This window comes from Xiphophorus hellerii, chromosome 8, assembly GCF_003331165.1.
Source record: "Xiphophorus hellerii strain 12219 chromosome 8, Xiphophorus_hellerii-4.1, whole genome shotgun sequence".
NCBI lineage: Eukaryota > Metazoa > Chordata > Actinopteri > Cyprinodontiformes > Poeciliidae > Xiphophorus > Xiphophorus hellerii.
This window is the reverse complement of record NC_045679.1, coordinates 8,773,553-8,796,343: the sequence shown is the minus strand read 5'-3', so window position 1 is coordinate 8,796,343 and position 22,791 is coordinate 8,773,553. Positions and strand designations below refer to the sequence as shown.

The 22,791-nt window shown below is 38.4% G+C and overlaps 3 protein-coding genes across 6 annotated transcripts in view; 2 read left to right on the top strand and 1 right to left on the bottom strand.

The window, feature by feature from the left end:
* rxraa (retinoid X receptor, alpha a) overlaps positions 1-7,226 on the top strand; it is a 121,105-nt gene extending 113,879 nt beyond the window's left edge. For all 4 annotated transcript variants that reach the window (XM_032569540.1, XM_032569538.1, XM_032569539.1 and 1 more), the window contains exons 10-11: positions 563-668; positions 1,686-7,226. In XM_032569540.1, the coding sequence (XP_032425431.1) occupies positions 563-668; positions 1,686-1,833 (254 nt within the window). In that variant the 3' untranslated portion in view covers positions 1,834-7,226. The remainder of the gene's footprint in view (positions 1-562; positions 669-1,685) is intronic.
* A 435-nt stretch (positions 7,227-7,661) lies between these two features.
* On the bottom strand, positions 7,662-14,626 carry wdr5 (WD repeat domain 5). The gene is made up of 14 exons (XM_032569541.1): positions 14,434-14,626; positions 12,281-12,390; positions 12,067-12,175; positions 10,932-11,005; positions 10,764-10,853; positions 10,582-10,671; positions 10,329-10,412; positions 10,196-10,251; positions 10,059-10,105; positions 9,475-9,550; positions 9,289-9,322; positions 9,039-9,113; positions 8,851-8,938; positions 7,662-8,591 (listed from the first exon to the last, which is right to left on the bottom strand). Exons 2-14 carry the CDS (start codon positions 12,356-12,358, stop codon positions 8,491-8,493), a joined length of 1,002 nt encoding a protein of 333 aa, XP_032425432.1. The 5' UTR covers positions 12,359-12,390; positions 14,434-14,626; the 3' UTR covers positions 7,662-8,490.
* A 1,374-nt stretch (positions 14,627-16,000) lies between these two features.
* On the top strand, positions 16,001-22,428 carry LOC116725071 (bromodomain-containing protein 3-like). Its single transcript, XM_032570961.1, has 10 exons — positions 16,001-16,359; positions 17,338-17,654; positions 17,776-17,913; positions 17,994-18,129; positions 19,236-19,501; positions 19,582-19,710; positions 19,789-19,935; positions 21,087-21,205; positions 21,276-21,595; positions 21,683-22,428. Exons 2-10 carry the CDS (start codon positions 17,460-17,462, stop codon positions 21,778-21,780), a joined length of 1,548 nt encoding a protein of 515 aa, XP_032426852.1. The 5' UTR covers positions 16,001-16,359; positions 17,338-17,459; the 3' UTR covers positions 21,781-22,428.
* The last annotated feature ends 363 nt before the right edge of the window (positions 22,429-22,791 follow it).

The following is a 22,791-nucleotide window of genomic DNA, read 5'->3' as shown; positions in this document are numbered from 1 at the left end:
AATAATAATATTTTTGGCCACAAGGCTTTAATGTTTGAGAGCCAAACGTTCCTCTATCCAATAATAGTTTAAATAAAGACATAAATAAAAATTTGATTAATTTTTTTAATACTTAAACTTAAAATATGCAATAAATTGTTAAATGAAAAGATTTACCATTAAATTTTATATTAGTATTTGTTTGATATCATGAAATAATATCCAACTGCACACTATTATTTGATTGGTCAAACAGCAGACCAATATTCTTGTCTATATAATAAATATTATTTACAACTTGGTACAATAAACACAAGACTACAATATTATTGAAACAATTTTGAGTTTTATCATAAAATTAACCCAAAATGTAATTGAACTATATTTGTTTTTGTATATATGTGTAAACCTAAACGATTTCCATGTATTTTCTATTTTATTTTATTTTTTGACATAAATATTTATTTAATCAACTGCCACTTTTGGCACGACCTACAGAAGAACGTAAGAAAATGAGGAAAGGACGTTTTGACTGTAGTGAGGTCTGATCTAACCCAAGTTATTTCTTCTTGTGTGTTTGCAGACTCTAAAGGTTTGTCCAACCCAGGTGAGGTGGAAGCTCTGAGAGAGAAAGTCTACGCGTCTTTAGAGGCTTACTGCAAACAGAAATACCCAGAGCAGCCAGGCAGGTGAGATTAAAAAGCAGTGAAAGAATCACATAAACAATATCATATGTTCTATGTTATGTAGATGACATCTTCCTTTCATAAAGTCTTTATGTGTGGTTGTTTACTAGTTTTCTATGTTATTTGTTCACTTTTTAACACCCACAAAAAGGTAAACCTAATTTTTAGAACTTATATGTAGATTGTAGATTTATAAAACATGTGCACAAATATAATTGAAACACTTTTAAATTAATTATTTATATTAAAATGCTGGCAATTTCTTACCTACTTTTGTACAAATTATTTAGGCTTAGGGATCCCAACAAGACACCACCAAGTCCAAGAATGTCAAATTGTTAATTATTTTTCTTTGCTCTACAATGTAATATTCAGAAAATAAAATGCTTTACATAATTTGCTTTAACATTTCTCTTTCTGTACCCATCAAAAAATTTAATTGGTGTTTTAGTTTAGAGGTCGAATCTAAATCAGGCATGTAAGAAAGACTTCCAGCTGCATCTAGAGTTAAGACAATGCAAGTTATTTTTTTATTTGAGGTTAATAAATCTGGATATCCTCAGAAAACCATTTAAGATGTAACACAATGGTAATGTATGTGGAGAAAACGGCACAGGACCTAAATTGGAGCCCTGTGGAACTAAAGCAAGACATTCTGCCTGTGATAAAATTATTAGAAAAATATGTTGGAAACGAAACAATATCTTTAATTTTCCTCCCTCACCTGGACTCACTCCATCCCTGCAGTACTAAACCTCAAGAGCCATGTGTGTAAGCACACCTAGGCGTAACATTTACTTTTGATTGTTTCAGAATAAAATGCTCTCAATGTTTAATTACTAAAATAGAAAAGCAAAATGGAGGTGCATGTAATGTGCGCCGTAGCCGACAACCAGCTGCTGATCTCAGTCAAAAAGAAAGAAATATGTAAGGTCTTGTGTAAAAAAAAAAGTGCAGCCTAATTTCACCATTTATTCAAACCATTAACATGTATATATTTTTTGTACGATTTCTGAACAGGTTCGCTAAGCTGTTGCTACGGTTACCAGCGCTGCGCTCCATCGGGCTCAAGTGTTTGGAGCACCTTTTCTTCTTCAAGCTGATTGGCGACACACCTATTGACACCTTCCTCATGGAGATGCTAGAAGCTCCTCATCAAATGACATAATAGGAGTGACCCCTCATGACCCCCCGAACCCCCCTCCCACACTTAAACCCCCAACATGCATCACCCCAGCTGCCTTGGATCCAGAACATCTACAAAAGGGCAGACTTAAAGAATAAACAACAAAAATGAACATCTCCCTTCTTGCTTTTGTCCCTCATCCATCTTCTCTGTTCACCATCTCTCTGAAGTGTTTCAAAATGAGGAATCCATCATGAATATGGGTCTCTTTTATACCTTGTAAAATTTATAAATAAGAAAAAATATCTATATATATATATATATATAAAACACCATCAACGTAAGTGACGAGACAGGACTGAAACGAGGACATAAACATACTGAGCCATGGTTTTCGTCTTTGTTTGTCGGATCCCCCTGATGAGGAAACAGCAGAGACGATCAGGTTTTCAACACCCACAGTGCTCAGCAAAACAGCGACGATGTCACAGGCATTGTGATCGGGACAATCGCACATTCTGTGGAACCTCTGGGATGTTTAATCTGGGATCTGAGCCTGCTTTTGCTTTTCAGGACTGGACAGCTTGGGGGAAAAACAACAACAACAACACATCAACGCAAAGGAACTTGTCTCTTCAATCTGACTGAACATGTCAGGTCTTGCACCAGGTGTTTATTTTTTGGAAGAGTGAGCTTGCCAGCGTAGAACTCAGAAGTGGCTTAACAAGAGGGCAAGTTCTCACAAACCTCAGGTCTCTGGCCAATTCCAACAGACCCAACCATGTCTTACTGTACCAGCACTGAGCGGCATTAGGGAAGGATGTCTTAGCAGTCCACAAATCAACCCTCAAGTACTCAGAATGACTTGGAAAATCTTGTTTAGTACAATCTCTGTAACTCTCTGTGCCCGTAAACTGATGTAAATTAGCTTTATGAGACTTGAGCGTCATTGGATGCTCCAGGAGGCATCCAGCAGGTGCAGGGACAACACGTCAACTTTTTTCAGACTTAATTTTTTTTTTTTTGCCTCAACACACAGTCCCACACAAGAGGAAATGTCATCGTTCTGTCAGACTCTGAGCTCCTCATAGTCCTCTCTCTGCCTCACATTTCATGCTAACTTCTGCCAGGCAGACACACCTCCACGCTCAGAAATCCTTCTGCTCGCTGCAGTAGGCATCACTTCTTTCTTTCCAACACCTCATATCTACCTGTACTGAAAGCTACAACAGTATTGACCTTATTTTCAGTAATGCACAAATACCTCTGTTTCCATTCACTCATGTAGGATTTAGAGAATATGGGAGGAGAGCTTGTTTGTCGTGGCAGAGCCATTGTTTGTTTGTTTGTTACTTGGCACTTAACCTCATGACAGTGTAATTGGGTTTCTAGATGGAGAGTGGATGTTGATGTGATCGACCTCTGCGGTGGAGTTTGACACTCTCCCGTTCAAGAACGCCTCAGTACTTTTCCTCCTGAAAAGAACACACACACATTCACTCTGTGCACTTCTCTGGACAACCAAGTGACATTTAAGTTGAACTGAAATGTTAAAGGTCTTTATGTGTAAATGTGTTTTGTGTCCGCATTCTTTTATTGTTTTTTGCCCTTTCCTGCTTTTCTCTAAATGCTGAAGCTGCTGCAAAACTATGCATAGTGTTCATTTCCAAAGACTGTCTGCAGAGCGGCTTAACGAGAGTAAATGTTTGGGAGGTGGAGGTCTCCATTATTCAGAAATAGATACTCACTTTAATCTGGTTTAATCACCTTCAGATAAACTAAGTTAGTAGCGGAAACCATTAGCTGAAAAGATTAGCTTTAGCCATTAGCGGCTCAGCATATTAGTTGAAATCATCTAATGGTGCGTTCCATTTGTGCTTGGAAGTCAAATTTTCCAAATTCCGAGTTGGAGGAAATTAGCGAAACATTTATTTTTTCACTTAAAAAATAATTTTCTGTCAGCAATATGGCATCACTTATAACAATGTACAATGTTTGGCTTCACTGCTTGAATGCCTGACACAGAAATGAATTATTTGGGGGTTTTATTGCTACTTGTAGCTAGGTTGGTCTTGTATGGGGAAAAAATCCCACTGGTTTCTAACTTGCTACTACAGCAGTTAAGTTAGAAATTACGTCATAATTATTTGTGCCTAATAAGTTCTGGATTCTATGAAAAATGGAGCAAAGCATAAATCGACTGGCTAAACTAGGAATTACAAACAGTTTGCCTTAAATGTTAGCTAATGGGACACTTTAGTTCTACTTGAAATGTAGAGTTTCTGAGTTTTTTTGCCGGAAAAACTCAGGATTATGCCCCGGAAACTGAAGTTTATTACTAATCCCAACCTAAAAATTTAATACGGTTGTCGTTTATGTAAAGAGAAGTAATAACTCCTGTTAGAAATTGATTTTGTACTTTCTAATGTTTTTTTTCTGTAACTTCTGCTGGTATGCCATGCTTGACTGATAGTTTGGTTTTCAAACTAGAGAAAGTTTGGTCTTTGAGCTGAAAAATGATGAAATCCCACTTAATTTTTTTTAACTTGTAACTCGGAATACAGTTGGGAGAAATGTCTTTTTGTGTCCACTGTCCAAGTTCCTCAGTGGATGTAGCATCTACAAGTTAAAACTGTTTGCGAAAACATTAGCTAATATATATTATCTGAAATGTTAGGTAATATGTTAGCTAAAAGCCTGTCCCATTTTTACTCTGGATTCAAAGTTTCCAGATTAGAAGTTGAAAAGCTTTAAGAGTCAGTTGGGTAGATAGGGCTGATCTAATTCTTATATCCATGAAAATTTCTCCTTTCAAGGTGAATGAAATGCACCATAGAAATTCTTGCAAACTAAAAAGCACCAAACATATTCACATGACTCCTGATTGTCTGGAAATGGTAAATGAGAACAAACCTAAGCAGTGACTGTTTTTATCAACCGTTAGACTGAGACTTCAAAAGCAACACGAGCAAATAAGTCTTGGGTTCTTGACAGCAATCACTTTTCACCTCATGGATGCTATTTCTAGCATTTTGCAATGCACAAAATAATAGAAGTTGTCATTTCATAGCAGAATAAAATTTTAACTAAATCTATTTCAAAACTTCCACACAGTTCTAACGATAGTATGTTAACTAATTGATGTCTTCATGGAACCTAAATTAAATTTTAGTTTGTTAAAAATCAAATAGCTTCTCAGTTTGGACCCCCCCACTGGATAAGGGCCCCATATACATTTTTGCATCTCCTCTGCTGGTATTAAGTGGACTTTGGTTTTGGGGACTATAGCTGGGCATCATATATGACTCACAGCTGGCTCTGACATGAATTCTTAGAAAATCGGTCTGAATTGATTATCACATCTTGTCCCTACATCAAGCCTATGCAGGCATTTGACATGGGGTTGTTATGTAACCCAGTGACAATCCGATTTGGGGCCCATTTTCCAGCTCATTACTTACCCATGTGGGCCCCATATGTAGAAGCTGGCTGGAACAGCTCGCCAATATTCCCTGTTCCCTCTTTACTGCCCAGAACGTATAATGTGAAAAGTAAAATATAGAAAAAATGAGTACAAAAGAAAAGGAAAAAAAACAGAACTCTATGAGCTGAAGGCTGTCGGATATTGACCGCTTTCATTGCTCCCTTTCTCTTATGTTTTACTAGTTTTCCTTCTCATATAATTACATATTTAAGCACTATGAAATTTCCATACTTTTCCAGTAGCCCCACAGAGACTCCACAGAGAATTTATACATAAATCACCAACGGTAGAATGTGCTTAAATCAGTTTGGGGTTTTTTTTTGTTTGTTTTTTTCCTCACTATTTCGGGTTGGATGTTGCTCCTTGTGAAATTGTTTCCAGTTATTCCTTCTGTTGAAAAGCCAGCTCGGAAATGTCAGATGTGATAGAAATGAAATGTGCTGGATGGATTTACCTCGAGTCGAAGTAAAAAAAGTGTGGTGATTTGTGTGCCGTGCGCTCCCTCTGGTGGAAGAGTAGCAGCGCTGCAACATTACTTGAAATTGTTTTCTAGAAGTATTTAAGTGGACAAACAGAAGGCACTTTGTCACAGCTTTCTAATTGTCACAGATGCTCTGCGCCGAGCAGAAAAGTAGCAATGAGAAAGTAGCAATAACTTCAGTTTAACCCATCAGCGTGATGTTTATTGCTAAGATGAACTTAAGCACGGTGGTTTGTGTTTGTGCAACCTATCCAGGTGACAGTATTACCTGCCAGCTTGGGCTCAGTTTACAGTATTTATATTCTGGGAAAACATGTTGGTTTTCCTGAGGCAGAATATGCTCTGTGTTTTGTAGATTTTTCTGATTTGAATCAAGAAAAACTCATTTCAAACCGTCAAAGATTTGTTTCCCAAATATTAAAAAAATATATATATATGTGAACATCCTCTTCATTTCTGGCTGATTGGAAACAATCGTGCAAAAGCCATATAAAGTGTGTGACGTGCAAAAGGTTCACGCCCCCTGCAGGAAATTGATAGATGTGGGAAAAGATGAGGAAATAATTGTCCACATAGAATGAAAACCTAAACGGATGCTTTATAACATAAAGCTATATTTTGTTAATATGTATATTTGTATATATTTATAAATATATATCAGCAGATCTGCTCATTGAATATTCCAAAACTGAAAGTGAAAAAAAAAAAAAAAAAAAATCAGAATTTTCCTAAACTGTGGGAGTTTAAAGGTGTTTTTATTATCACAAATACAGGTGGGGAGGGTTGGATTGTAACTTTTATTAAAAACAAAATAAAATAAAAAAAAACACAATAATCCACCAGCAGAAGCGCAGCAGCTCTGAACGCAAAAGAAACCAGCTTAAGCCGTTTTCTGTGACCTCAAAAAATCAGGAGAGGCAAAAATGAAAAAAAAAAAAAAAAATCAATTTCAACTCTCCTAAATGTATATGTTGCTTAGCAAATGTATGTTGAAAACGTGTAATCAGGAAAAGCTGAGCTTGTGACACAATCACTGCTTTGTTTGTTGCATAAACGGTTAAATGTTCTAGTTTATAAAAAAAAAAGAAAAAAAAAATCACTTGGGAAAAAGATCTATTTTTGTACAAAGGTAATTTTATCCCCTGCTTATTTACTCTGTTCTTTTCCTTCTCTGTGGCTGTTTTGTGGAAAAGCTTCCTCAGCTTCAGACTGAAAGTGTAATTTTTTTGCGGGGAGTGGGAGGGAAGGATTGTCCGCTTTGGCACTTTGGTAACTGTGTCGCCTTTTATTTTGCCATTTTCAACTTGTCACTGCAAGATGGGAACATCTCTGATGGTTATATTTTTATTTTTCTGTTTTTAAGAAGACAAAACGTTCTTTTTTTTGTTTTTTTTGTCATATGTTTGTGGATTGTTCTGATGTTCTCTCATGAAAAGAAACAAAAAGTTATTAAAAAAAACTTTAAACTGATGAAAGTGGATCTGTTATTATATGAGATGAAATGACAGCTGTAACGGGTTCTGGAGGAAAATCCGGACATCTTTCATTCACAAATATATAGGCATTTAGTTATTTGATAAATTTGGTTATTTTGACTGATGGCAAAGTAATTTTTTCATTATTTTGTGGCCTAAACAATCGTAGGGAAGACTGCTGTATTGTTACAGGGTTGCCCACAAATGGTAATTGCTGAAAAAAAGATTTACTTTCAGAGTAATGGAAAATTGAGTGGAAAGAAAAACTTGTTGGTCCAGCTTTAGGTCCAATGTGAAGTTTGCGTCAGCGTTGATTTGGAAAAGAGATATGGCTGTAAGCCTTGAGATCCATCCAACTCCACATGCACACAGAAAACTTTACAAAGAGTTAACTGATGCACATTTAGGTACCAAAACAACTTACACAACATGAAACATACAAAACTTTATTAGGCTGCAGATTATATCTGAGAGCTGCAAACAAGTATTCCACTGAAATCCAGATTAACTACAGAAATCGGATGTTGCTTGTTGTTTTCACACAGGTGTGTACTAGTAGAGCATAAGCAACCCAAAAAAAAAAAAAATCAGTTCATATGTACAAATGGAACACAAGAATTGTGACTGGTTGCTCGTACAATTATGCTAAAATAAAATATTAAAACAAGTTTTAAAATTAACTTTCCACACCAAGTTAAACTCAGTTTCTGAGGCATTTTTTGAAAAAAACAAAAAGTGGCACAAAGATCCGACGTTTAGGGAAGATAAAAATGCAATATTGATGCGGCTTTTTTTTTTTTTCTCCCCCATTTCATTAAGACTGAAGGTTAATGTAAATATCCCCTCTTCATTTAAATGGTTCTTTACAGTCACACAGGAATTCGAGGAACAACAAGCCTGGAAACAATTACGTTTATTGTACAGAAGCTGTTAAAAACAGAGAGGCAGAGTCAAAAATACTGAAGCAGCTGAAGGTTTAACACGATTTACTTGCTTTCTTTAAGGAGACGAATAAACGTGACGCACTTCAGACGTGAGGAAGATCTGCACTGCGAAGCCGATGTGTGGTTGACGGGTTTGCTACTCCTTACTGAACTTCAGGTACAGTTCTCTGCATCCATCCGGAGCTCCATTAAAAAAAAAAAAAAAAAAAAAAAAAAAAAAAAGGTCCTCTTGTCTTGCAACACAATGTAGAAAAAAAAAAACAACATATATTTATATAGAAAGGTGAATAGGCCAAAAATATCCCAAAAACTGAATTAGCAGTCGCTTTTCCATAGCTTGATGGTTTTGTCGTTTTCTAAAGCAGCAGATGCGATGATGTTCTCTGTCGGGTGGCAGGCGGTCGAAATGACGACGTCTGAGCAGAAATGGGGGAAAAAATTATTTTTTTAAAGGTATGATGTGCAAGAAATCAATCAATACGAAGGTGGAAGCATTATGCTTTGGGGATATTTTTCCACTTAGGATTAAAATGTTTTCCTGACTGATCAAAAACATTAATTTTAATGACACATAAATCAAATTTGGAATTATTAAGTCCCGTTTTTCATTTATAAAGATTTTTCTAAAGACTTCAAACTCAGCAGGGAATCAAATAGACAACTCATGTGCTGTACCTGTGTGGCCCTGCAGTTTCTGCACGATCTCCTTCGTCTGCAGGTTCCAGATGTAAACCATGTTGTCCTCAGAGCCGGACACAATCCACTGCAGGACAGCGGCCAGAGAGTCACGTTTAGCCGCACGTGGCATTGTTCAAACTCTGAGAAACACCGGCGGACTGAGACGGGACGAGACGGGGACTTACCTTCCCTCCGGTGACAGAGAAATTAGCAAAAATGCAGTACTTCTCGTTCTTATGGCCTGTGTACGTCTTCAAGCACTGAAATTATGAGAAACATGCAGAAGACGATCAGAACTGCTACTGTGAACGAAAACAACAGGCGGCTTCACTTGTTTCAAATGATTGAAAAAGGAAGAACTAAGGCATTCTTTTAAACAGACTGGGTGGAAACACTTGACAAAAACAATCATTTTTTAAAAAGATGTTTTCTCACCTTTCCTTTGCTGTAGTCCCACAGCTTCAGCGTGCTGCAAAGACAAACCATGAATACAAACTGTAAAACAAACTCCACAGTCCAGCTACATGTGGCGTTGTGCTGCCCTCTGCAGGTGAGCATCACACACAACCCGAGTGAGCAGCGTCTGTAAACAACTTTGCTCTGTAAATGTGCAGCACTCACTTATCCAGAGTAGCAGCCAGGATGTACTTCCCATTGGGAGAAAACTTCACAAACGACACAGGAGGGTTGTCATCGTCTGTTAGAAGCAGGAGCAACGTTAGCAAACAAATCTGAACCTGTTAGGATTTCTGTCTGGATGATTCTCATTTCATCTCTGTGATATTTATGATTCTCATTAGGGAGCAGCTGCAGGTGGCTGTGTCGGTTATTATACTACTGACGATATTAGAAATGATTTTAAGGTCTACTGTTGAATAATTCACGTAACAGAATAATATTTTATATTGGTGCATCAGGAAATCATTGAAAAGTTCATTTCAGTAAGTAAATGTATAATTTGTATAAAATCTATATCTATATAGATATACTGCTTCACAATCTTCTCGTGGCTTCACACATTTGTTGCTTATGTACCATTTCCCTGCCTCACTTTTTCCTTCCACCTAACTTTCTAAAGTCAAAACTCATCACTAAGTGCAACAATCACTTTTTGAATCCAGTCATCGAATCAATTGGAACAATAACTTCTTGACGACGTTAAAATCTATTGGTTTACATCTTTTGTTTTTAGTGGCTGATCTTACCGATGAGAGTTTTTAAACACTGCCCCGACGCCGTGTCCCAGATTCGGCTGAAATATAAACCAAACTGTTAGTTAACAAGACAAACACAAATAAAATAAAATAAAATAAAAACAGGATCTCAGAGTGGAGTGTTTTACCAGAGTCCGTCGTAGCTACTGGACACGATCAGAGAGCCGTCTCTGTTGAAGTGAACCTGCAGATTTAAGCAGATTTCATGTTTTCCTGTTTCAGTCAAACAGAATAAATAAGAAAAAACAGAATCCAACTCACAGCAGAGACGGGATCGGAGTGAGCCGGCAGTGTTTTCAAACACTTCCCAGTCTTCACGTCCCATATCCTCACACTCTCGTCGAACTAGACGCCAAAAAGAAAAAGGAAAAAAAACACATACACACACCGGATGAGAGTTTCAGTCACAGTCACTAAAGCTTTGCTGCTAGTGGGAGAGAGCTCTGGCTGCAGTCCAACATCTGCTCCGTGTTTCTGATGGAGTGTTGTTGCCAGGAGCTGCGAGCGCACTCACCGATCCCGACACGATGAGGTTGGACTGCGGGTTGAAGTTGCAGCAGAACACGTAGTTGCTGTGGCCCTTCAGGGTTTTTAAGCACTTTCCCTGGATTGAAAAGAAAATATTCAGAGTCTCACGTCTGCTAATCCCAGCACCGCGGGTTTGACGCTTCCTCCCGCCCGTCTGAGCCGCCTTACCGAGTTGACGTCCCAGATTTTCAGGGTTTTGTCGTCGGACGCCGACACCAGCAGGTTGGAGTCCGAGGACCACGCCACGTCAGAGATGCCCTGCGGGTGTAGGACCAAACGTCACGAACGAAGCTTTGAAGACAAACCCGCTCAGACGGAAAGTCCAGTTCTACTCACCAGCTTGTGTCCAGAGATGGTTTTCTCAAACTTTCCATCGTACGCGCCCCAGATTTTTATGAGTTTATCAGCAGCTGCAGCAGACACAGAAACTCAGTCAGGACTGTTTGGAAAACAACCTTAAAACTAATGTTGGCGCATCTGCTGAGAGCAGGACAATAAGTCTGTAAGTTACAGATGGCCATTTTTATAACAGAGGACTGAAAATCTTTCGTCGGAAACGTTAACCTAAAAGGAACTTATTTAAATGTGTATTATGTAAGAAATTTGTGCTGCAGGTCATGGAAAAAAATAATCAACAGAAATCACTTTAATCATCTAAACCTCTGGAGACAGACGACGCAGAAATAATGATTATTATTCTAATAACTAATACTGACATTTACAACACTATTATTTTGGTTTCCAACAGCACTGACAGTGTGTATGAATTATTTTGTGTTTAGATTCCCTCATTTATTAGGAATTCCCTCATTTATTTGAGGGAATTTTTCCCTCAAAATTCCCTCATTTGAGCTTCTTTTCTACTTATTACTACCCAAATATTAGTGTGGACTAATATTACTGATATATTACAATTTAAATCACTTGTATTTCCATACAAGTCTTGCTCCAATATGAGCACTAATTCTTTAACACAACTTCAAATTAAAGTGAAGATGTCTCCATGAAGTGTTGATCAGAGGCAGTCTGATTGTGAAAGATGTCATGTTCACAATCAAACATATGAAAGTTTGTGATTTTTGTTTGAAACTTGATGTATCAGAGTTTGAGACTCTTATTTTTGAAGGTTTTGCTGACTTGTACTGAATCAGGTTTCTCAGACTGCCTGTCTAGCTATTCGATATCATCGCTACAATAGCATTAAGGAAGTTTTTCATTTGTTCCCGTGGTAACATATTGGGTGGAAAAAAAGAAACTAGGATGAAATGACAAGATCTGAAGCTCAGAGAACTTTGCAAACTATCAAAAGTTTTGCTGTTAATGTCAAAAAAGTTGATGTCTGCTATGGAGCGTAGAAGCATTACGTTAAAGGGCATTTCTATACAAATTAACATTTCAATACTTTACTGGCATTAGTATCACATTGAATTCAGAGTCAGACTAGCATCACAATGATGTTTAATGGACTCACATGAGCTGGCGAGCCATTCTCCGCTCGGGCTGAACTTGACGGACGACACGGCCTTGGTGTGTCCTGCTAATGTGAATTTCAGGCTGTAGTTTGGCTTCGCAGGGGCAGACTGTGAACAAGAGCAGCAGAAAAGATCAGCGCAGCCACAGTGATCAGGCGGTCTGCAGGGACGAGACAAACAGGAAGCGGGATTGATCGTTTTAATTCGTCAGACCTTGCTTTGGCTGGCAGACGCTGATGGAACCACTGGAGGCTTAGTGTCAGTTTCTGGTTTCTTGTCTTCTGTTGCCATGGTGAGGACACTAACATTGATTTGACGCTAACCTGAAATAGAGAACAAACGGGTAAAGTAAATGATAATCTGAGACACACAGCACACACTTTTATCTTTGATTTTCAGTATTTATAGACCTGATTGGACTAAACAGGCTTCAGAGGGCTGAAATTTTACCTCAGAAATTTTGCAAACTTTCATTGGACTCTAAGGTCCTGAACAGTAAATATGCTGCGTGTCTTAGACAATGTAATGTTCTTTAAAAATACTTAATAAAACTCAGAAGGTTAAGAAGATGTGAATAAAGTAGCAAAACTTGGAGTCCTCCTGATCCTATCGTTTAGGTTCCTCTCATCCCTCTGGAAGGTCCAGATGGATGGTGGTTCCGGTTCTGCTGGGAGGTTTTTTTAACTGTTATCAGGAGGTAATTTCTCCCCACTGTCACCTGATGCTTGCTCAGGATGGGACTGCCAAGATTTGACACAATCAGTTGGAACCACTTCTTGTTGAGCAGAATCAGACATTTTTTGGACCAGGAATTCAATCAACTTAAGTTGAATTCTTCACATATGTGTGACAACTGTCTGCAGATATATCAAAATTAGACATTCTTGCTTGATGATAGGTAATTTGCTCCAGCTTTTGTGATCTGGAACTACGAGGGCAGAACATTTATTAGAAAATATGACACTGCGATCCTGATGTTGAATATTGTGATGCTGCGACAGACTGGCGACCTGTCCAGGGTGAACCCTGCCTCTCGCCCAAAACGTTCGCTGGAGGGAGGCACCAGCACCCCTCCCGACCACACTAGGGACAAGGGTGTCCAGAAAATGGATGGATGGAATATTGTGATGATAGCTCACATTTAACTCTCCCTGGGCTTTCTGAAATCACTAAAATCTGTGGCAAATTATGGCCATAAAGGACAGTGAAAGTCCATTTTAATGCCCAAATATGTAATTGAAAAGCAGAGTTCCAACGGACACATTCTAATGCAATGCCAATATAATATTCTACTCTATGCATACGGTGCAACTGCTGAAAGATGTTTTACATACTAATATACCAAAACTTTGTAAATACATGAGCTCTAGAAAAGGAAAATTACGACACTGTTTCTCATTGTTGTCACTCTACATAACAATAAACCCATTAAAATGTTTGGCTACTTGGGTTTCATTGTAAATTGGGGAGCATGTTAACTGATTTTTTTTTTTTTTTTTTTTTGTCTTCACTCGGGTGCTTAATCATTTATTTTGCATCCAAAACACCGTAACTGTTTAATTTCTAGACAACAACCGTGATTGTTGATGAAGCCTTTTTAAATTAGCTTTCAAATGACATAATTTGTTCTAACATAAAGATTTCATCTGAAATTGCCGACATTCCTAAAGAAAGGGAATTAAACTACCGGCCTTCTGACAACAAACATGCAGACTACTGATTTAAAAAGATGTGCTCAACTAAACGGCTTGCTAGCACAACGATTAGCTACTTTTACACACTACTTCAAAGTTTTACCAGCATAGCTGCATTTCTAACCTTTAAACGTCCTTACCGTATTCAGTATATGTCATAACAAATCTAATTGGGAAGTAATGTGGCTGCTTACTGTTGCCAACTGCTTAATAAATACCTGGAGTAGCTCAACCGTTGCACCACAGTTAGCTAGCGCAGCTAGCTTCAGTCAACTAACGTTAAAATGTTAATATTTTGAGAAAGGGAAAAGGTATAAACACCTTAACAACCATCTTGTTGGGTTTAAGGTTACTTTTAAACACGAGGTGATTTATACATGTTCGCTGAAATAAAATAAAATGTTGAAAAGTAACGTTAAACAAAGAGCAAGACGGGATCGCTTAGTTGTGTTTCTGTGGTGCTCAACGCTCAAAACACAGATAGTATTCCAAAGACGGCTACATAGAATGTGAACCAAGTTTTACTAAAACAAATTAACCGACAAAAAATACCAATTTTTTACAAAAAGCGAGTAGTGGCCTTTTCGTGCTGCGCTGTTGACAAGCAGCAGCCACGAAGGGGGGCCATCTTCCATTCAAACAATGAGCTTTTGCTTTTATGCTAATACTCACGAGGATTGATGCTGCTGCACAGTCAGATATTATTTCATCGGAAAGTAAGAAAGAGGGGAGGAAAACCCGCACAGTGAAGGAAAAGGCCCTGCTGAGCGGCTAAGCCAAGCAGCTCGCTTCTTAATGTTTGCGTTGAGCTGGGAGGACCTGCGAGGAGAAGGAGAAGCGGGGAATGTGGTCTGCTAAGATTCTGCGCAAGCGCGTTACAAGGGGAAGGTACGGGAACTTACAAGGATCAAAAGTGTGCCTTAGCGCTGTTATTTTTGCTGTGTTGGTAAACTTGTGTTATTCTCCGTTATTTGGTTACTGGATAAAAATGTATTTGGAAACTATTACATAAGTGGGTTTTGGTTCAGTAATTGTGTAAAGGTCTGTAATACTTTAATTGTTACAGATTTATACTTAGAACTTCTTAGTTGCAAGCAGCAAAAACAAAAACGAATCCCACAGAAGTCCGAATTCCAATATTGTTAGTTAGAAGTCCCATGTTCAATTTCATAATTTAATCTTATAAATCTATTCATTATCTTCTGTACTATCGTTCAAGCAAAAATATGTTTGTCTTGTGTTTTTTTTATGTCTAATTTTGATGTTTAAGTACTTAATAATGTGGGTGTTTCACACTTTGATACAGTTTTGTGTCCAGTCCATCTATGATATTTGAATCTAACCAGAGACAATGTTCTGTTTATGTTGTGCCTGATCAACAAAACAAAAATTCTCCATTATGCATATGACTATAACGCAAAAAAATGTTTTAGAAGAACGTGGAGACAGATGGTCTCAGATTGTGCACAGTTTCACTGTTGCAGCACCAGCACAAGATTCCAAACCCCCACTGCCAAACACGTCCAAGATACACAAGAACAGCTAAAACTGAGAGAGAAAAAAACTGAGAGAAAACAGGGTTAATTTATTGAACCAATCGACACCCACACCTCCTAACATCTCACTTAGTCTGTTGATTCACCTCCTCGACACATCACACCCTCTGCCACATCTCGGCTAAATGGATATCAGAGAGGGCTTAGTCCTGACAAAATGGCTTTCTGGGAAGGTAAGTGTGGTCAACACCTTGCAGTGTGTGAATCAGGACACAAGTCCTGATACACAATATCAAATAGAGTCCACAGGCACTCTAAGTTTTTGCTACAAAACAACATAAAATTGGTCTTTTGCGGTTCTTTCTCCCATTTCAAAAATGGTAGAAAATGATAAACGAAGAGGCAGTGGGATAAAGGATTATTTGTGCAAGATGGTTTTATTTGAATATGTGTAGCTAATTCATACTATGTGCAATTTTGAAATGTTAATAGCCTGCATGGGTAGCATGACAAATGGATACTCAAGTGGTCACTGTGCACAAATGGTTTATGCATTACCCACAACTTTTATGTTTGTTTTGTATAATTTTTTTTTTCTTGTAAACTAACATCAACAGCAAACAATCTCTCAGGCCAGCCTTGATTCATGTGTTTTGACGACCCGCCCTGGGAAGCCGACCCCGTGTTTGAGAACCGCTGCTCTAGACACTCCGGTTCAACAGGTGGCGGTGTGAAGAGGAACGCCCCTCCCTCCACTCCTGCTCCAGCCATGTCAGCTACTGGTCAGTTAGTTTTCAGTTGGCACCCCACTCCTGCACTCTGAAGTAAATCCAATTCGGCTTTCTGATTTCATTTCCCTTCAGTAATAACTTTCTTTAATCAGAAAAAAACAAAGTCTTCAGAAGATCACTTCAACTCCCTCTCACGAGAAAAAAAAAAAAAAAAGAGTTCACAAACCCTTCAGTTTTTGTTCAACCGTTATTTTTCTGGTCAGTTGTTGGAAAGGATACTTTTGCTTCGTTAAATGACAACACGAAGGTTCGGCGTCAAGACTTCCTAAACTAGAAGTCGACCACCACAGAACAAAGAAAGGCTACTCCAGGTTGGCTTTGTTTATGTGAAACTTGATTTATGCCGATCCATACTGGGCTTTTGAGTTTGTTTGTTTTTTTTGTCGCTTTAATCTGCTAGTTAGTAGCACTTTATGAAAACCAGCTAGCCAAGTTGAGCTAGCGAGTGTTTCTGTAACGTTACTATGTGTTACCGCTGTTGTTGTTTTTTTTTCTTTGTGGGGGAAAAAAGCGCTTATAAAATGTCCAACAGTTAACAGTATTCAATAAAGGATACTTTGTATTATTTCGACAACATCCAGTGCTGTTTGTTGCTGTAAACGAGTTTACCGTTTCAGTAACTGTTGGTTAAACTCTCCTTTGAACTTGTTCGATAAAACTAAAAATACTAAGACTAAGATTTATTTTTAAAATCCCAGTGATAGTCATTCAAAACGTGTTTCTTTTTGTAACGTCCACCATTTTCGGTGTTTTTCATGCTATTGTAATGACACAGCCCTTCACTAAATACCATCCCATAAAGCTGAACATTGTAAAACAGTGATTTTGCCATGATGGCCCAAATTGTCAAGTTTAGAGCACTGGGGTTCAAAAAGGAATAATATATTTCTTAAGGGTTTTTTTCTGCTTAATAAGACCTAGCATTTTATTGATTACATAAATCTGTTCTATTAAAGCAACACAATTTAATTTCCCAATTTTTTCCTTGTTTTTGTACGATTATATAAGCTAATGTATTGAGCTAATTCCATTAAATGAAAGCTAGTCTTAGAATATGCAAATTTGTTAGACAGACTGAAATACTTCCAAGTATTTATTTCAGTTAGTTAGGTTAGGTTTAGGTTATTATGATATAAAGCTGTTGAACAAACATACATAAGATTAACAAAAAGAGTAGAGGCAAGCTTAACAAAACCTCTACAATTCCCTGGCAGACAGCTGTGTTGTCTTAATAAACCACAGCGCTGTTAGAAGTGCACAGTTCTAACGGTTTGCTGTTTGATAAACAGGTTGTGTGGCATGAAAAATATGCATGAAGCAGGCTGGCGTTCCCTCGGAGTCTCCACTGAGCTGAAAGGCACACACTACCTGGCTAAAACGAGATAACGGCGAACCCCGTTTCACCTGCATCATGTCCTCCGACGCTGAGCCAGATCCCAAAATGCCCGTGAATCCCCCTCCTCCAGAGGTGACCGATCCCAACAAGCCTGGCCGTCGGACCAACCAGCTGCAGTACATGGAGAAAGTGGTGGTGAAAGCTCTGTGGCGGCACCAGTTCGCTTGGCCGTTTTACCAGCCTGTTGATGCAGTCAGTCTCGGGCTACCAGTGAGTAATCTGTTTGTTTTTCTTTTTAGCTCACATTGTTGCCAGATAAGAACTGCCCTGCATTGTCAGTCATACCTGGACAGACTGTCTCTTACATCCAAACTCGCCTCTATTTCAACAGGACTATCATAAGATCATAACATCTCCCATGGACTTGGGCACCATCAAGAAACGCCTGGAGAACAACTACTACTGGAGTTCAAGCGAATGCCTGCAGGACTTCAACACCATGTTTACCAACTGTTACATATATAACAAGGTTAGGAGCTTCTTGGTTTAAAGAAGGTAAAGTCCTGGATATTTAAGTCCTAACTGATTTTTCTCAATCCTCCCGTGCAGCCTACCGATGACATCGTGCTGATGGCTCTTGCCTTGGAGAAGATTTTCTTGCAAAAAGTTTCCCAGATGCCTCAGAAAGAGGAGGAGATTGTTCCTCATGCAGGCAAAGGGAAAGGCAGAAAAAGCATCCTTCCAGGTAATGTAGTCGCTTCTGCAAACGGCTGATGTGAGGTGAGACATACAGCGCATTGCAAAATAATTCGTACTCAAATTCTGTCACGTTATAATCATAAACGTCACTTTATTTTATTGGGGTTTTCAGAATTTTCTGTTAAATAATTGATAAGATTCAAACACTTTGTCTTTGAGAGTTTTTATTAAGGCCTGGTATAACAATGAGAGCTCTGTCTGCTTGTTGGCACCAATACCAGTGTGTGTTGATCTTAAAAACACCCCTCTCTCTCCTCACACACTCAAGATGAGCTGTACATTCCAACAGCTGGTGCAAGACTCCCAACTTGCACCTATTTGTTGATATCCTTCATACACTCTGCTCTATTTTTTACCTAATCATTAGCCATTACATGCATATAATAAAATACAGAATCTAAAGTCAAATTTCTAGATTTCCACCCTTTTGAGTACAAATAGAATGTATCATTCATTTACACAAGACCTTCACAATACATCTAAAACATCGTCCGATCAGGATGTGACTCAAACGTGTGTGTTACAGCAAAAATTCCTACTGACAGCAAGCCTTCCTCCTTTCAGGAAAAAACCAGAATCAAAACAAACAAACCTGGAATCTCAAACGACTAAAACTGTTTAATCTCCTAAACATGAATCAAACATCCATTCCACATATGAACAGTCCAACACACAAGGACAAACAATCAGAATTTACAGCCAGTGCATATTTCCTCACCATCAAAAAAAAAAAATTCAGCCTATCCTCATATTGTCTTTTCTCAAATTGTAAATATCAACTCTAACTGAAGCTTTGGGATTTTTAAGAACATTTCCATTAATGTCATTTTAATCATGTTTTTTCCCCAAAAAAAATATTTGCAGAAGGGTCAGGGGTCACACAAGATAATACAAAAATTATTTGTGCCACTTCAATCAGCGGTTTCTGTCATCGGAGGCCTGGCACTTCCAGGAGGTTACATATCTTTTTTTTTTTTTCTCTTTTGTTTTTTTCTTGTTTACTTGCACTGCATTTGTGTGTTGGTCTGTATTGTAGTTTGACACAATCTAAAAATTTCAAGAGGTGTGAATACCCTTTGCTGCTCCTTTCAGAAAAAAGGATGAGGCCTGAAGGCACGGGCCGAGCAACCACTCCTACCAAGAGCGACTTTGAAGCAAGGGACATTCCAAACCCAAACACAGAACATGGAGGACTGAGGGAACAGCTGAAGTACTGCAGCAACATCCTGAAGGAGATGCTGTCGAAAAAACATTCCGCCTACGCCTGGCCATTCTACAGGCCTGTAGACGCTAAAGCTCTGGGGATTCACGATTACCACGACATCATCAAATACCCAATGGATCTCAGCACTGTGAAAGTAGAGCTACTTTTTTTTTACCTTTATGTGGATTGAAGTGTAATCTTGGCATCACTTAAAGGATTTCTGTTCATCTGCAGAAAAAGATGGATGGAGGAGAGTACCAGGACGCTCAGCAGTTCGCTGCAGATATCCGCTTAATTTTTTCCAATTGTTACAAGTACAACCCCTCCCATCACACTGTGGTCGACATGGCCAGAAAGCTTCAGGTGTGTTGCGAATTATAATACTGTATTATTTTTTTTAGTAATTCTCTCCATTTCATGCTTGCTTATGGATGCTTGAAGGGAGTGTTCGAACAGAGGTTTGCTAAGATGCCAGATGAGCAAGTGGGGGTCACCGCTCCCAGCTGCACCATCAGCAGTCCGGCTAGTTTGGACAGATCTGAGTCAACAGTGGAGGACTCCACCCGGTTTGCTGAGCCACGAAAACAGGTGGGCTTCATCTGAAAGAAAAAAATCATTGTTTTTCATAAAATCAAAGCTGAGATTTACAGTAGATTTGAGAGATGATGCGGTGCTTTTATTGTCCGATAAACCGATTGTGTGTTGCTTTGTGGCTGCATTTTGTATTGCTTTATTTACAATGTGAAGGAATTTATAATGTCAAGATGTTTGAAACAGAAAGTTGCCCAGAGTGTCCTCCACTAAACATATTCACGAAAACCCACCTGGATGATGGACTTTGAGGAGTCATCTATTTATTTATTGACATGAAATGTTGTGTTCTTTTCCATTTTGCAGAGTAGTTTAAAGAAATAGGCCCATAGACGAGGGTGATTATTAGTTCTACTTGTTTAAAAGACATTTTATCAGTATATTTTCTGCACTAAAATACAGTTAAATCAACGGTTAGATTTTTTGTTACAATTTCATATCAGTGCAATAAAATATATGTTTCTTAAGGCACATCTTCTCCAGGGGTGCTAATGAACGGAAGGTGCTATTTGTAACATAAATATTGATGTGTTAACTGTGTTGCGTTCCCTTGCAGATGTGCCCCAGAGCCATTTTCACACGTGCACTTAAATGTTCTAGAGATGTTCCTGATTGGTGAAATATGTGTCAATGAATTTCCACAACGTCCGCTTTGGACGCCTGGAAGACATTTTTCGTTTGAGTTGAATGTCTGGAATGTCAGCGGGTGAGATGGCAGATCTCGCAGAGTGTTTACTGCAAGTTAACCAGCGTGCTTCCGGTACAAAATGGCTGCTTCAATCTCCTTTCTGCTCTCCTGATTTGTTGATCTCTGCTTGCTTTTTGCCAGGAAGGAGCTGTAGTAAAGCACTGAGTGTATTTCCCCAGTGTATTCACTGAGGAAATACACTGATTTCCTCAGTGTATTTTTGCGTTGTGTTCTGCCATTCCACCACATTTCTAGAGTGTTCCTAACAGAAAATGTCTAAATCGAAACCTGCCAGAACATTCTCTAGAACTCTGGTGTTCATGTGTGAAAACGGCTGCATTTCTTTCTTCGCTACCCTGTTTTCAACATCTTTGGCTTCTTGGTGCTTTTAATTGTTTTGGAGCTTTATTAGAAAGGCTTCACCACATAAAAATAATGTTCTGGTGTTTTTTCTGCCTAGCTAAAGACAGTTGACGGACAGCATGCAGCCGTTTTTCAAACCCCAAACCCGCGGAAGGAGAATGACCAGAAAGAACATGGCGGGGATGTACCTAAAAGTGCTTCAAACCCTATAGTTAGGTATGATTATTGACTTAGTGCTGGTTCTATACATTATATGCAAGTTTACTCGTACTTTATCTAATTTCAGGAATCCATTGAAAGAAAACAAAGATTGGGATTTGAGAGAGAAGGCTTTGCCGGCTACACACGAGGAAAGACGGGATTCAGACAATAAAGCCTTGCCGATGACATATGAGGAAAAACATCAGCTAAGCCTCGACATCAATCGCCTTCCTGGCATGAAGCTGGCCCGCGTGGTCGAAATCCTTCAAGCTTCGGAGCCCACCATGTGCACCAATAACCTGGATGAGATTGAGATCGACTTTGAGTTACTGAAGCCGTCCACTCTGCGGAAGCTCGAGCAATATGTCAGAACCTGCCTGTTCAAGAAATTCAAAAAATATCAAAGTAAGTAAAGCATATTGGCACAAAGCTATTCTTGAATAATTTGATAATAAGATTTTGATGGTGCTTTGTTTCCTTTACATTCTCCAGAGAAGACCAGCAAAAGTGCCTCTCAGTCTGTCAGCACAAGCAGCAGTTTGTCAGATTGTGCCTCCACCAACTCAAGTTCAGAAGACACTGACTCATAATCTTTGTTGTTCTCTATTTATATCTCGCTCTGAGGACCAAAAGTTGTTACATGTTAAACGTTTGTTGTTTTTTTTATCTGTTTCTGTACATATTTTAATTGTTGAAAATAAACCTTTCTACCTTTTTTATTCAGTGTTTTTTTCTAATGTCTAACGTCTTAAAAGTTTCCAAGAATCGTTTTATGGTGTTCTTTTTAACATTTATTCAATAAGCTTTGTCATTGTGCTATTAGGCTTTTTGACAGCTTTTCACTTATGATCATAAAATGTTGGTGTCATAATTTAAGCCTGTTGCTGAAATTAAAGATGCATTTGTCCTAATGTATAACATCTCGTAGGCAGGAGTTTTTCTGTTCACCTACGGAGTTACTCAGGGCTCTATGTTCAGTCCCTTGTTGTTTGATGTGATATACAGGTGCAAAAACAGCAGAAATAATGCTTTAGAGTGGCCATAACAAATTCCTTGTACTTATTTTTTGTTATTTGTTTTTTTAGTAAATTATTGCTGTCCCGAAGGACAGAGAGCCAAGGAAAAGTCCCCACATCTGCCAGAACCGAAACACTTGAACCACTGTACAGTTGTACCCTGACACCAACACTGCTCTGAACCTGATGAACAAAGGTGAATAAAAGCTCTTCAAAGTGCTATCTTATTTTGTGAAATAGTTTTAAATGAACTGAAGCCTCTTAAAAAAATTCAAAGCAGAAGAAAACTTTAACATAATTTCTTTAAAACTGATGAATGAAGATTTTTTTGTTGTTGCTAATGGTTCCACAATTGCTTTTTTTGAAGTAACCAGGGACAGCAGCTGTGGTTAGAGTAATATTTATCAGGCAGAGACAGAGAGAGAAAGACATCTGTTGGACTAGAGGAGGACTTCAGCTTGATGAGCACTTCAGTCAGAGATAAGACTATCCACATTAATCATTTTAAAACGGGTATTGTGCTAGAGTAGTGTTTTTTTTCTTATTTTGACCATTTTTGATAATTTTTCAAAGTATTTTTATTAA

Excerpts from the sequence above, each read along its gene's own strand:
- wdr5 (XM_032569541.1), bottom strand. The coding sequence starts at position 12,358 with ATGGCAACAGAAGACAAGAAACCAGAAACTGACACTAAGCCTCCAGTG. Across the intron at positions 10,413-10,581 it reads ACCTCATCGTGTCGGGATCG|TTCGACGAGAGTGTGAGGAT; the intron begins GTGAGTGCGCTC and ends TTTGGCGTCTAG. Across the intron at positions 8,592-8,850 it reads GAAACTGCAGGGCCACACAG|ACGTCGTCATTTCGACCGCC; the intron begins GTACAGCACATG and ends ATTTCTGCTCAG.
- LOC116725071 (XM_032570961.1), top strand. The coding sequence starts at position 17,460 with ATGTCCTCCGACGCTGAGCCAGATCCCAAAATGCCCGTGAATCCCCCT. Across the intron at positions 19,711-19,788 it reads ACATGGCCAGAAAGCTTCAG|GGAGTGTTCGAACAGAGGTT; the intron begins GTGTGTTGCGAA and ends GGATGCTTGAAG. Across the intron at positions 19,936-21,086 it reads TTGCTGAGCCACGAAAACAG|CTAAAGACAGTTGACGGACA; the intron begins GTGGGCTTCATC and ends TTTTCTGCCTAG.